Raw genomic sequence first — 15,417 nt, 5'->3', positions numbered from 1 at the left:
AAATTCATAGCTAATGATGGAGACTATGTTGAAAATTAGTTTTGAAGCTGGGAATTTTCTCTATCAAATAGTGTTTTTGTGCTCTTTGTATATATTGTCCTTATACTTGTAGAGGCATAACTTTCTGACTGACCAATATTTATTCCCCTATACCTCTTCTGAAATGAAATAGAGACAACACAGTGGCAGAGCATTTTGAAAATTACAGGTCAAATTAATACATGACATCTTAAAGTCAATCTGAACAAGTCCCTATTGATAACTAATCATACTTTTTTTCAACAACTACCCCAGATATTACTTGGTATTTCTTTTCTGACAGTTACCATTCTTAAAACAATTCCTACCTTATCAAAGGCCCATTTATCGTGAGAATGCTCAGCATACTTGCTGACAATATACTCCAGCTTTTCAGGAAGTACAAGGCTGTAAACAAAAGAGTGTTTGGACATTCAACTGTACATTACTATAGTCTGATTTATGACAAAAATTTAGTGTAATTAAAATGCTACATTCTCAGACGAAAGACAGTATTAGTATGGACGTTTTAGATTCCATAATTACAGGTGGTGGAGGGGCTTGACTTTAACAACAATAATCAATTAGTGATACTCAGTAACTGAATATAAAAGTATTAGAACTTAAGAGGCAAAAATATTACTTAAAAGGTCATTTCTCTATCATTGTTATTGGTACTAGTATCATTAAAATTAAATCACCAGCTAGCTTCAGGTGCAGAGAAGAAAGAAATGGCAAAAAGGAATAGCATAAAAATATATATGGAAAGGAAGTCCTGCTGAGTTACATAACTCACTTTGCTGTGTTGACAGGTTTGGGATCAAAATTTCCTTCTGGATCCACTGAGGTCTGCTTTTCCAGTGTTGATCTAATTCGTGTATCTAAATAATCAGGAGGCAAAGCACCAGCTATAGCACTTAGACAGGGCAAGGCCATTCTAAAGAGCTCTGGATCATACTTCTGCAGGAGAGATAGGAACTGGTTGGAAAACCCAATAAAAAAACATGCAAAATGTTAGTGAAAACCAAGCAGACATATGCAAAAATATTAGAAGATGCAAAGAAACAGCAACACGCATTTGAAAACTGTGCATAAAGCAAAATTATTGCTGCACGGCATTTTTCTTGCTATCAACTTGACATATTTTAAGACTACTTAGATGATTGTTAATTGTATGCTGTCACTTGTGTAAATGTATACAATACACATAACAATGTTAAACTCTCCTCCGGCCAGTAAGGCCCACATTGGAAGGGTTAAAAATTATTTGCCAACATACAGCAATATGGAGGCTGCTCCAAAAATAATGCCTCCTATTTTATTATGTTGGCTGATAGTGTCAGAAGTGAATGTTGGTGGTAAGGAAGCAGAGCTTGAACCTTCTTGCCAATATTCCATTCTATTTTGTTGCTGTGCAACACGGGGCAGCAGGGAGGTGCTCTGACAAAATGACACAAAAGTGCACACAAAGCAGAGGTGAGTCACAGAATGTGGAAAATATTGCTGAACATTTATGGAGACCAAATAGTGGATATTAGTGTAGTGAGGCTGTGGGGAGTACATTTCAACAGTGGTGACAGCAACAATAGGTCACCTCAGCTGGTGCAGATTTTTACAAGCATTTCATGTATGCTCTTGTTTGTAACTGGAAAAAATGCATAACTAATGATAGTGACTATGTTGATAAATAAGATTTTGTAGCCAAGAATTTTCTCAGCTACAATGGTGTTATTGTGCTCTTTGTGTTTGTTGTAGCTTCCATGAAAATAAATAGGTGGTGTTACTTTGGAACCGTCTGTGTACAGTTATTCATAAAATACTGTCTTTATCCTCATAGAATTACTAATTCCTACCTTAACTGGAGAAGCCATTGTCATTTCTCCCTCCTACCCCCTTAACTCTTTTCAGTTTAAATTGTGGCAATCAAAAAAATTGTGTTTTACTATAGGATGTTAAAAGGTGAACTAGCACATTTAGTCTCCTGAATTCAAATTGTCTAATTAGCTCTAGAGATAAAAACATACAGTGCAATTACTTTTGCATTCTTAGTAACTTGCCGTGAACCAAGTTCAAGGTCAATTGCTACACACTGTAGTATAAGAAAAGAAAAAGGGTAGAGGAGGCAGGTCATAGGAGGTCTAGCCTCTCCTTCCAGCTCTCAGACAAAATTATTATTATGCTTAGGAGAAATAATCAATTCTCTATGCTTCAGATCCCCCATGAGTAAAATGCACAAAATTATGTACCTTTAAAAGGCTTTAAAATCTACTAATAAACAGTACTGTGCTATTATAATTATTTGATTAACAAAAGAAATATTTCTCTCATTAAAAGAAATAAAAAGACTATATGATATTTTACATTTGAATGATGGCAGTCATACGGGAAAATATTTATTTCTAGAATGGTGGATTTTAAGCTAGAATGTGATCAGCAAACAGACAAAATACAAGTGTCTGAAAATAGATAACATTACTTTACAGTGCATGCAACAATAATTAGACTAGCATACGCATGCATTTCTTAAAATTAATGCTATTTTGTACCAGTAAAAAATATTATAAAAAGTTTAGGAGGGCTGACTAGAGCAGATTTGAGTAATTATCATGTTAGTGCAGCAAGCAATCATCAGTGGAAATTTACATGGCTATATCAAAACGAAATTCTCACATCACACTAGCTTGGAGAAAATTCTTCAAGATTCATCACTCACTCCATTTTCTATAACAATGTTACTTCATTGGTAGCAATCACTGCTAGATCTCCCATATTACATGAAATAATTATTGAGACAGGCATTTTCTGTAATTGGCACTGCAGATTATTATTGGAATACTTTTATGGACATCCCATTCTGGAATGTGAATTATAGTAGTTACCTTATGAGACAAGGAATCAAATATTCCCCAAAAAAGTTTTTCAGTTAAATGTAATTCATCTTCTGCTGCAATTCCATAGCTCCCCATTCCTGAAGGTAGACAATAATATTTCCAGCACTGTTCATAGTGATTCGTCAGAAGCTAGAAAAATAGAAATGATTAATTGGTATTTAGTGATATGTCATACAGGCTCATGAAGTCTGCAAGTCCAATATCTGTTTGAATATTTAAGTATGTAATGTTATTTATGCCCACACTTATTTATTTCTCTACTTCAAGTAACTCATAGAAGAAGCATTTTTTAACTTCGCTTTTGTTTTTTAGAGAGCAGTGCAGCCTGTTCTGTGAAAGCATAAAGCATAAATTATTGTGAAGTACGTTTTATGCTTCATACATTTATACGAAGTACACTACTGACCTTGAGTGGCATTTTACAGTATTCATTGAGTAAGGGTACATCAAAAACAAGCCTTCTCAATAGCTGTTGGAGCATCGAGGGACGTAAGTGGCTATAATAAAAAAATAAATCAATCTATTTAGTAAGATTTCATTGAGTCCAGTCAAAATGAAATATGAATTGAAACCATTTTGCATATTAAAATTGAAACCACTTTCAGAAGTATTGATTTATTATTCAGAAGTATTTTGAAAAACGTGATACATACACGGACTTAATACCCTTAGGAGTACATGACCAAAATAATGAGAAAAGAAACACTAGACTGATTAAATTGGAGCTTAAAGAATCTCACCATGCCTCATTTATATGTAGAAGGATAAATCACACAGCGAAATTTACACTCTCTTTATGTGCTTAGACAGCACTGGAAAGGGTACTGAAGTCATACAGGTATTGAAGTCATACAGCCTGGTCACTTACTTCATGCAAGAATAAAACACTCTTCCTTCTACATTATATTCAGTATATACGCATTATGTATGAAAATGAAATGCATATTTTTATTTCCATACAAAAGAATCAATTTGTACATAGGTATACATACTGGCAGATAGCAAGTAGACATTCTTCAATAGTGTCTCGTTGTGCTTTCGTAAGGGAACGTCCTTTGGATAACCTATATATTGTGTGAAGCATGGAGTCAACAAGAGAGGCGTGATGTTCTGTTCCAGAAAAGAGGGGAGCACATCTTTTGAGTAATGGAAACACAGCTGTGCAAATATATCTGTTTAGTGCAAGAGCTGCCTCTGTAGTGCTTAGAGAAACCTGTATGAAATAGTAATCGATAGTTAGTATCTTATGGAATAATGGTTACTAAACAAAAGTTTATAGAAGATAACAGGCATTTTCCTGAACTCCACTTAGTGGGTGGATGCTAGCATAGTATTCCCAGTATATCCGTGACAATGACAGTAATTTTATGAACTTGAGAAAATCTAAGTCAACTACTTTTCTCATTAAAAAAGTACTCTCTGAATGAAAGGGAAAAAGGAAAAAGGAAAAAGGAAAAAGGAAAAAGGAAAAAGGAAAAAGGAAAAAGGAAAAAGGAAAAAGGAAAAAGGAAAAAGGAAAAAGGAAAAAGGAAAAAGGAAAAAGGAAAAAGGAAAAAGGAAAAAGGAAAAAGGAAAAAGGAAAAAGGAAAAGAAAGAAAAAAGAGAAGAAAAAAGAGAAGACACGAAAGAGATGGAAAGAGGAAAGAGAGAAAAGAGAAGCAGCTTCCTATAAACGGGTTAGGAAAATATCACCAAGCATCGTATAGCATTTTTCATATCAATTTCTTCATACCTACACAAGTATGAATTTTCAGTGTAATCTGGAAGGACACATGAACTAAAAGTAATCATTAAGCTAGGCACATTACAAGAATATTCTATTTACTTATGGAATAATTTATATAAGCCTTCATTAATATCTTTGATCATCATTACGAGTTCTGTATAAACTTCTAGTGGTTGTGAATGCTTATGATCAAAACTCAAGCACTATAAATTAATGAAAATGTAACTGAACTGTTACTGTTAATAAAGAACAACTGAACTGTTACTGTTAATAAAGAACATATGTTTGCCCTTCAAAAAAAAAAAAAGTTTTAACATTCATTTAAATTTGTTGATTCACTATATCCAGCCACTACACCCAATTTCCATAGCAAAATACTTACTGTATCCAGAGAGGCAGAAGCTCTTAAATCAGGTAAAAATCCAACTTCAAGTAGGTGAAGGAGAAAGCTTTGGTCCTTAATACCATACACACGGTCCAAAAAGAGTACCATTGGTGCTTTATGATCAGGACAGAAATTTGCAGACATGTCTGGCTCATTTACAGTGCCATCTATACAAATACACATAATTGCTTTTTTAATAGCATATAACTGACTGAACAAGAAACACCAAGATAGTGAAAGACACTATAATCATATCTTATATAAAAAAATCAAATGATCCAAATCATATCCATATTTAGTTTTCTTCTATGCTGAAAAAGAAGGTATTTATTTCAAATTAAAAAGATTTATTATTTCACAAATCATTAACCTCTTATCATCTTATCTTAAGAATGAATAGTTGTTCTACTTATTTCATTACTATTATAGAGAATGTTTGTCAGGTAAAATTAAAACAAAATATTACTGTAAAAAGTAAGAATATAGTAAGTGTGAAGTTTTTAAGTTTAATAATTTTAATTCTTGCACCGTGTAAGGTAGACTAGAAAGAACATGCTTTTATAAAGGAAAATAACAGCAACAGAAGTTATATATTTATATAACTAATAAGAGTTTTTAATCAAAAAAGAGAGATAGACAATTATTGTGAAACAGAAAGTGTAACATAAGGAAAGAGACGATGAAGTTATTTTGATCTAGAAAAAAAATGACAGACTGGTAGTTCATAGCCTATGAGACATGCATAAATTAACAGGAAACATGAAGATCATGCACCATAAAAATGTCTTCCCTTGCTGAGTTCAGGTTTTTTAGAAATTTTCATTTTATAAGGTTATTCTGAATGCTATTTTTTTTTATATAATAAGTTCACTCTGAATAACTACACAAGTGTTTCCAGTAAAGAATCAGAAGTCACATAACAAGAAAGAGTATCTTTTTTTTTGCTATGTACTCTGATTTTGGTGCATTTTTAAGTTTCAGAGCAATGAGGGTGAAACCTCAAGAGTTCTCTTTAACAGGGAGTATCAAGACTGTAAGCTTCAATGACAAAAACACAGCTTCAACCAGGTAGGCATCCAGACACATATAGTGAGCTACAGAGTTTACTGCAGCAAGTGAGAAGTCTGTGCTCCAGGGTTCAGGTTTTTTTATGTAGGCATTAAGTAGGTGGATTCAAGATGTGTGAAAGGATTCCATGATAACTTGACTGTAATCTTATGGGTGGACCTTACTGAAAAATAGATCTCAAGTCTCAAAACAAAGGATATTGCAGTGTTATTTAGCTAGATTATAAAAGGGTGAATATTTTAAGACAAGATGAACATGTATAAAAGTAGCCTGCACCTTAATAAAAAACAAATCAGGCTTCCAAGCTTGAATATTAGAGGTAAGGGTGAAGCATTATATCTAGAAATTAGTAAAAAAAAAACCAGTAGACATTGAGGAACACTTTGTTCAGGTCAGGACAATCCCAAAACAAATATGAAAGAAATAGGCAAGAAATAAACAGTATTATTTCCTTTGCCAATATACAGAATAGGCAGTAAAAAAAACCAAACAAATAAATGCAACAGTTTAATCAATCAAACAGGAATATATACCGATTCATCAGTGACCTGGAGAAGTAAACAAAAGAGCCTAAAAACCCGTGTACAACAGTAATAAAACTGGGTGACTAGAAAAAATAGAGACAGCTGAGTTTCAATGCAGACAACTCTAAGCTAATATGTATGCAGAAAAAAAAAAAAGCCATGCCTATATGATGCTGATCTTGGAACTTTAATAACAAGCCAGGCAGGAGATCCTGAAGTCATTACTGAAATTCTGTGAGACCATCAACACACTGTGTAGCAGAAAACAAGATACTGGGAAACAGTGGAAAGGGAGCATCATTCTGTTACTGTACGGGATTAAAAATAGCCCAACACCATAAACCAAACTATTGTGTGCCCACATCATCAGGACTAATTGTGTATAGTGTCTTGTGTACATTACACATTCCGTATCTCAGGATGGCAGAACAGCAATAACGGACATACATACAAGTGTAACTAAAATGGAGCAATTATGATGGGAGAGTAAGAAAAGGTAATTTTTTTCCATTTTACAAAATGAAAACTCTGGGACATAACTGAGCTTTAGAGCATTATAATACAGCTGACAAGGTAAATGAATAACTGCTGTTCATCAAATCCAACAATACTAGAAGTCTAGGATATTTAATAACATTAATAGAGTACAAGTTTTTTAAAAAAATGCTATAAATATATAGCAAAATTTTGCAGCAAAATTCTGGAACTTATTGCCATAAGAGTTTGTGGGTACAGATATCATCATAAAATAATTCAAAGAATTCTGGCATACTAAATTCAGAATTAGATATTAATTGGTAGAGAGGCACTCTCGAATCTCTCTAAACAAATGGCTGGTTGCTGTGGAAGCATGGAGAGGAGCTCAAACTCACGTGTTCTTTCTAAAGGAACAGCCTCCCTATAATGTCTGCTATAGATAGAGCACTAGGACAGTGTTACAGTATGTTATTTCTTAGGTTTTTACATTCTCTGTTCCACAGGACCAAGAACCAATTACATGGGAGAACATCTAATTGATGCATCTAATTAAAACCTAAAGAACAGTTATCTACGTGTTCTAAATTCTAATAAAACTGCTCTATTTCACATCAGAAGGTTTACGTGACAACAGCTTTTCATAAAAAGAGTACTAGTCTAGTAAAAGGATTGAAATTACCTTTGTTAACTGTTGACAGCTTTAGTGGTATGCTTATAATCCCAACCAAATCTTCAGTTGGCACTAGAGATCGAAGGATTGATCTGATTCGAATAGCTTCACCTTTTCCACTTTGAATAAGCTGTTATAAAAAGTTTGTCAGTTAAGAAATGTAGTGCTGAATAAAATAAGATTTTTTTCCTCAAAATACCAAAATTATGGTAAAATTTTTTTTTTAATACCGTACTACTTAGAAAAAATGCACAGAAATTGAATTTATTGCAGCACTATAAGGGGGTTGCAGACTGTAAGCTTATCTTTTACCTTATATCTTTTTCATATTTCCTAATTTTGATTATCAATAATGCAATGCTATTATAAATTCCCAAGAAAGCAAATAAAGCCCATGTGGCTATGCTTCCCAAGGATCCATCAGATAAAGTGATGAAAGTGAAATTTTCTAAAAGGCTCATGTTACATGCTACTGTTTTTCCAATATATGCATATAATGTTGATACTGTATTTCAACAGTACACAAGAAAGAAACTTTTAATGTCTTTTTATGGCTTAGTAAAGTTCCAGCTTCCTAAATTTCCTTGTCAATGTAAATGTATAATGCTAGTCGGTCGTTTGTACTTCAATTCCATAGTCATACCATTTCCCAAATCTTACAAAAATAACATGCACAAGGAATCGAGTCACCGAATCTTTATGAACAGCTTGCAGGGAACACATCTGTACAGAGTAAAAAATGCAATAAAGTCCACCTACTGAAAGCCTTTGAATTGGGAACATTTACTTAGACATGTATGCTTCTATTTAAAAATCTCCCACATTTTCTGAGCGAGTGATAGAATGAACTTACGTGCATTTCTGGTGCACAGCGTCCAAGTAAGTCTATGAGAGCAGAGTAAAATGACATGATTGCATTACCCATGTGTACAATTTCTTCTTCTTCCTCCTCTTCATCACTAAAAGGTAATCAGCAATACCAGTGAGTCATTTTGGTAATCTAAGAGTATAGTTCCTCTCTGAAGCGAGATCCATGATTCAGAGACTATAGATGTGTCGATATACACATTTCCTCTGGCTACAGATTAAAGTTTTATTTATATCACTAGAACTAGGATACAACTGAATAGTAATAGCTGACTTATACCAGGGTGTCCTTTTCTTTCATACTACCATTACCTTAGCTTCAATCAACAGTAGCTTTTCCATTTAATTTCTCCTTCAGACTTCTTTGTTTCTGTAACTAGCATTTTGCTTTATCTAGATCATACCTAATGGATTCTGTATGACAACTGTTTATGGGTGTGGATCTCTAAAGTTCTGTGTTTATATAATGCCTTACTTAATAGGGCCTATTATCCACACACTTCTAGCATGATAAAACCAGCTCCTACATCACCATTTTCCGAACTAGCATTCACATTTACTTACCCTTCTCTCTTATATCCTTGTGAGGGAAGGTCACGACTAGGATTCTCTGAGATCCGTATAGCTTCTTGCATAGCTGCCAACAAACCATTTCCTCCTTCTCCTCTAAGCTCTGGTCCAAAGCACTCTGGTCGTCGAATAAGAAGCTTTACGACGACACTTGCATTTTCTTCAACACTTTCACCTGAAGACAAAAAGGAAATCTTAGCACTATACATGCTTTTTTCCAAAAAATCTCTTTTAGTTTGAAGGCTGCATTTTTTCCCTAAATTATATATTTACAATGTGTATTATAAATATGTTATATATATATACATACATACCGTATAATTTTATATACATATGTAACATATATTATAATATATACATATGTATTCTTATTTTTGAAAGCAGAAGTCTATTACTTTAGCAGCACTGGATATTCTTTGCCAATATGTTTTACCAAAAGTATGATCTACATGTAACAGTGAGAGTGTGTACTTGACTTTGAATAAAGTTTTACTACGCTCAGTCCAAAAAAGGCTATGAGTCAGTTTTTTGTATACTCTGGTTACAGACAAAGAGATTTTGAATATATTCATTCATGGCTTTAGGAAATATCTTGTTCACACTACCCCTACCACAAGGGATAGAGACTACCTTACTAAAGTTCATACACCTGATTGGTGCAATTTATTCTCTCTCTCTCTACCACAGTTGATTTATTGACAGAAGTCCTAAGATCATTTGCTACCTTAATAGGCTACTCTATTAAATAATGAAAGCTGCAAAGTGAGCAACAAAACAGAACACAACTGTAAAATATGAAGATTAAAAAAAAATACAATAAATAGCATATTCTAGTTGCTGTGTTTGTAACAACAATTATATGCATTAACCTCTCTTCACCTTTTAATATAATTCTATGGACAGAAAAGTAATTTAAAAAATCCCTTTACATGCATTCTCAAGAAATTTCACTTACTGTTAACAAAAACTGCAAATCTTAGGAATGACAGGTAACGTTCACCCTCTATTGGATTCCACCCAATGTCTGGATATCCTTTAGCTAGCAATACTGGACAACTCTGCAGGCCACAACCTGCCAGGTAAGTAACAACCTACAGTACAGAAGCAATCAGTTACACATGTATGCAAAAATTAATGCCTAAAATTACTGCCAATGCATGATTTTTTATTTAAATAATATGACTTTAATGTACTAGCAGTTTCATCTGATAAACAACCAGTATAGCTCAATATTGTGTCAGTCTTTGTTTCTAGTCCTTGCCTTCAATGATGGCAAAAAAAAAAAAAAAAAAAAGTCAAACATTTCATTCCTGAAACTAACTTAACACAACAATACAACAAGAAAAAAACTAATTTGGAAAATATAAAGTAGAATAAAATAAATCAGATTCTTCTCACAATACGCCGAAGAAAAGCAATTAAAAATAAATAATAGTTATGGTAAACTGAATTTCTGAAACATAAATAAAGGGTTTTCTCAATCTTTTAAAAGGAAACTTGGAGATAATACCATAAATGCAATCTTCATTTCATTTAAAATACATAAAGGATAACACATGAACATAGTTTTAGTTCTCAAGTAGATTTTGAAATTGGTAATTCAGTGACTTTCCCAACAGTACTTTCCATGAAAATACAACAGTCACTGGTGATGTTCTAACAGTCACTAATAATGTATCCCAGAATCAAAACTGTTTAACATTGTCATTAATGATACAAGAGAGTGCGCCGTTGTCAAGCTTGCAGATGATGGGAAATTGGGAATTATTCTCAATGCTGCCTTAATCTAATTAATATATTTCTGTGCTTTCATAACCTTTCCATTCACATTCCTGTCATTCTCTTTTCCAAGCTATCCCTATCATATATCCTTTTATTTCCACTTCCTAATATTTGCCTCTCCCACTGTATATGCTGCTGATTAACTATATCACCACAACCCAGATACCCTTACTAAATTCTACCCTCAATTCTACTTTTGCCATATTCCACAAAGGCTTCCTGAATGGTCTACTATCTTATTAAGCTCTGCCTTCTGGTTTCTGTTTCCCACAGATGTGTTAGCACATGTCACAGTTGGTCTCCTTGTACCCACCATTTCTATTTCATCCCTCTTCTCCTATAATTTCTCTTTTCTTCTAACCACTGCCAATGACCCAAATCCTGGATTTAATTTCCTTCTGCAGCTAAACCTAATAACCTCTTTCTACTTCCCTTTGTATATCTCCTCTTCTGTTCTGAGATATTACATCCATCCCTATCATTCTCTATTAGTTATTTAAGCTATGAATTCACTTGGTTTCTTCAACTTCTCTTCTTATATTATTTAAATTTGCTCCTCCCCTCAAACAATGTTTCTTGACATGCATTTCTCCTTTTTCATCCCTTTTTTCTTTTTATCTTTTCTACCTGATAACAATACTGATAGGATAAAGAAGACAGGAAAATACCTTCTTGTTCTATTTTACCTTGATTCCTAATAAGTGTACAGCCAAAGCAGGGAAAAAATTGCTCAATTAATATCAACTTAAGACAGCAAATAACTAGAACAAGCATTTCTGAAAAGGTCATATTCAAATACTACTACTATGATCAAACTTGTACTTTTCATTCTACTACAAGGACACTATTGAAAAAGTAGGTCAGAGTGATCACTTGCTTTATCAAGATCTGGCTCTTCCAGTGCTAATGCAAGTTCATTGTTGTCCATTACAGAGGCTGCTGCAACATCTAGTGGTGTTGAACCTCTCATTGAAGGAAATGCTGCAGAAAAATGTTAATACAAAAAAAGAAAAAAAAAATCAGTCTGCAGTAACCACAGTCAAGCAGCAGAGAGCAGCAATCACACTAGAATCTAAATATATTAATACCATGTTGCATGTGTGTATGGCTGTTCTTCAACCAAGAACATGGTTAGCTTTCAAATAGTGTTAAATACTGAAATTCTTTCCTGTCATGCCATCCACATCTATAGAGAACCACGTTTTTAAATTCAGATAAAAAAAGCATTATTAACAGCATAGCAAGCTACAAAAAATTTTATACAAGGTCTTTAGTCGAATAACATTCTTGCTCTATAACTCTCTGAAGCTGTACAACCCTACCAATTCAAGATTTTTAATGTCTATATTCAGCTAAAAGAGTCACTTTCAAATTTAAGTGTTACCTGTTTAGTTTCATTCATTCTTATACCATTTTTTGTGTTCAACATGGCTAAATATGGTCATAGAAATAATAGCTATGAAGAGCCAAAACACAGTAAAAATCACAAGCTGTCTTGTCTTACTATATCTTACTAATATAACCATTTACACAGCCAAGAGAATTTTCCTTAAGCTAGCACATATACACCAAAAATCTAACACCCAATTGAAAATAAAAATAAAAAATTCAGATCAGTGGAATAAATTTAGAGGAAAGGGAAACAGTAACAGTAAAAAAAGGAACTTGCTTTCATTGTGCAGATGAAACAGATCAGCATCAAAGAAGGCTAATTTAATCTTAGATTTCCAATCAGTTATACCAAGAGGAACAAATGTGGAGTTGGTCCTAAATCTTTCTGTGGTAAGACTACACTGTAACTGATATAATTCACAGACACAAAGATGAAAGGAAAACAGAAGAAAAAAGAGCAAGGCTTCATCACACACTGAAATTGTTAAACAGATTACACAGTTATTCCTTGTCTTGGTTTTAACTATTACAGCTGTAAGACATACCTAAACCAACACTGCTGTTTTCCAGTAAGTAACTGAGATGCTCAAACATGGCTTTTTGGTTTTGACGACTAATTCGACAGAAGTAGCACAGGAATCGACAACAGCTTGCCACCATCTTAGGAAAAGCGATCTGCTGGAGAAGAACGTTTACAGAGCAGTGAAAAATGTTAACTACCAATCTGTTCTAATTCATTTTCCACATCCCTAACAAGGAAAGTATAGCAAAGTTACCAAGGTGATAAGCAAATGACAGTTGCTTTTGTTGTAATCAAGAAAGGATTTGCATTACCTTTTAACCTTTGTGTTCATTACGCCCTTAGGTTTAAATTGTTGTAAATTCATTGTGCAGGAATGTATAGAGAACATATTAAAACAAAACAAAACAAAAAACAACCAAACAAAAATAACCCTGAGACTTATTCCTAAACTCTCAGGAAAAAAAAAAAATATAAAAAAAACAATCTGCAGACTAGCAAATATCGTTACACAAAAATGGTATTATAGCAACAAGCTAAATCACCAAAATACAAGGTCATAGCAGAATAAAATATTTGAAAATGTTCATCCTCCCATATTCATTATATTGAGGATACATAGTCCTTATGGAAAAGATTCCTACAATTCTTCTACACTGCTCAGTGTATTCAGAGTGAATACACCTTGATAATGTACATTAATATTTTATACTTAACGTCCAATGCTTTTTTTGATAGTTGCTTTAAGGTTTTCCTTCTAGATCTAATAAATTTACAGATATGTAGCACTTCAAGTGTCAGACACGGTTGAAGATTTGCATCCTAAAGATATTCACAAAACCAGGGAGAAAATTCATGATCACCAATGAAGATTTTTTTTAATATTTTTTCCCACGCTCTTTAAGCAAAAACAAGAATGAATTTTATTTTTCTTTCTTAGTCTCTATCATCTATCCACATTTCATAATGACAGGTACACAAAATATTCTGGAAGGCCAGAAACATTAAATGCTGTGACGTCAGGTTACCAATTAATTTCTTTTAGATCTGCGTTGCTCACAAAAACATCACAGAAATTCTGTATTCATTTAAGTAAATTTGCATTATAAAACTTCTTTATGATAACATTATTACATAGAACTAGAACTGTGGTGTAGTTTGGGAAGGTTTTTTTTGTCACTTCTCACTTTGTATACAAACTATAGCAAAAGCAGAAGGTTGTGACACCTATAAATTACAAAGCTATTAGTCAGATGATGACTAATTGTAGCTTGCCCAGACAGGCAAAAAAAAACCAAACAATAACAAACAAACAAACAGCACTGGGCGCAGAGGACATCCCTCTTTTTGGAAGGGAGGAATTAAAAAACTTAAAAAACTTAAAAAATTAAAAAACTTATGAACTTATGAACTTATGAACACTAGGTCATAAGCGAGAAGAAAGAAGATAAACCCACTTCACTTTTAACTTCCCTCAGGTAGCTGAAGGAACGTTCAATTACGCCACACTACCTTTAAACATAATGCTAAGTACAACTTTGCAAATTGTAGTTCAAGAAACTGAAACTGAGCATACAAAATAAAGTTGGTATAAGTTAACTAAGTATGCAGTTTAACATTAACAACACTATCTAAGATGAAGATATTTTCCTGGCAGAACTAGGCCTCCCATATATGAACCTAACTTATTATTGAATTAAAAATAAGAAAAAAAAAACAAACACCTTTAAAAGTAGAATTAAAGACAAATAAAGTACTATAACCCTTTACTTTTTAAAAATATTCCTAGAATGTTGGTCATGTATTTTAAGAACTTTTCAATTCCTTATGTTAATTAAGAATTGCTAAATCTGGACAAGCAATATCAATCTTATATAAGGGAGATCTATTTATCTTTGGATACATCCTCTTTAACACTCTTTAACACCTTTGCAAAGGTTAAAGATCCAAAACTAACAATCTAATCATAGTGAAATTACCTGAGATTTATCTCCTCCAAGCACATTCACCATCACATCCATAACTGTCTCATGCATACCCAAGACTCTCATTAAGTTTGGATGCTGATAAAAAACTTTGTTGTTCATTATATCCCTAAAGTGGGAGAAAAGGGAATATTTTCAAATAATACTATTTTCACTTACTAGAAATTTTAGAAATATGCATTCATAGTAGTAACATGGTTTTAAATTCACAGATTTCAGTATAAAACAAAATCACCTGTCAACTAAATAATTAACATTTAAATATGCTGCCACTGCTCTAACTTTCACAAATTTTATATAATTACAATCTAAACTCTTTTTTATTATTTCCAAATGGCATTTCTTTCTCATCTTTAAATTCCACATATCATCTGTTCTGTTTAAAGAAAAAATATATTCTGTTATGAACCAAGTGGAAAAGAATATATTCTATTATGTTATAAGAAGAGAATGGGGATCAATAAATCCAAATTCAATCTTGTCTCTGCAGAAACACTGCTTAATTCATATCCTCAGATCATAAAGCAGAAGATACCAAAGAG

General features: G+C 33.1%; 1 protein-coding gene across 1 annotated transcript in view; it reads right to left on the bottom strand.

Moving 5' to 3' along the window:
* Positions 1-15,417, bottom strand: part of RYR3 (ryanodine receptor 3) — a 176,318-nt gene that overhangs the window by 66,185 nt on the left and 94,716 nt on the right. The window contains exons 40-52 of the mRNA XM_065754366.1: positions 14,870-14,984; positions 12,916-13,045; positions 11,856-11,959; positions 10,152-10,287; positions 9,191-9,371; positions 8,613-8,718; positions 7,769-7,889; positions 5,018-5,187; positions 3,902-4,122; positions 3,316-3,406; positions 2,898-3,038; positions 815-978; positions 348-426 (exon numbers count right to left, since the gene is read on the bottom strand). Coding sequence (XP_065610438.1) covers positions 348-426; positions 815-978; positions 2,898-3,038; positions 3,316-3,406; positions 3,902-4,122; positions 5,018-5,187; positions 7,769-7,889; positions 8,613-8,718; positions 9,191-9,371; positions 10,152-10,287; positions 11,856-11,959; positions 12,916-13,045; positions 14,870-14,984 — 1,759 coding nt within the window. The remainder of the gene's footprint in view (positions 1-347; positions 427-814; positions 979-2,897; positions 3,039-3,315; positions 3,407-3,901; positions 4,123-5,017; positions 5,188-7,768; positions 7,890-8,612; positions 8,719-9,190; positions 9,372-10,151; positions 10,288-11,855; positions 11,960-12,915; positions 13,046-14,869; positions 14,985-15,417) is intronic.

The sequence above is a fragment of the Cyrtonyx montezumae genome, unplaced genomic scaffold (genome assembly GCF_038088225.1).
Source record: "Cyrtonyx montezumae isolate F1298 unplaced genomic scaffold, pur_monq_1.0 scaffold_10, whole genome shotgun sequence".
In the NCBI taxonomy this organism is placed as follows: Eukaryota; Metazoa; Chordata; class Aves; order Galliformes; family Odontophoridae; genus Cyrtonyx; species Cyrtonyx montezumae.
The sequence above is the reverse complement of the archived record's forward strand: the minus strand, read 5'-3'. Positions and strand labels throughout refer to the sequence as shown.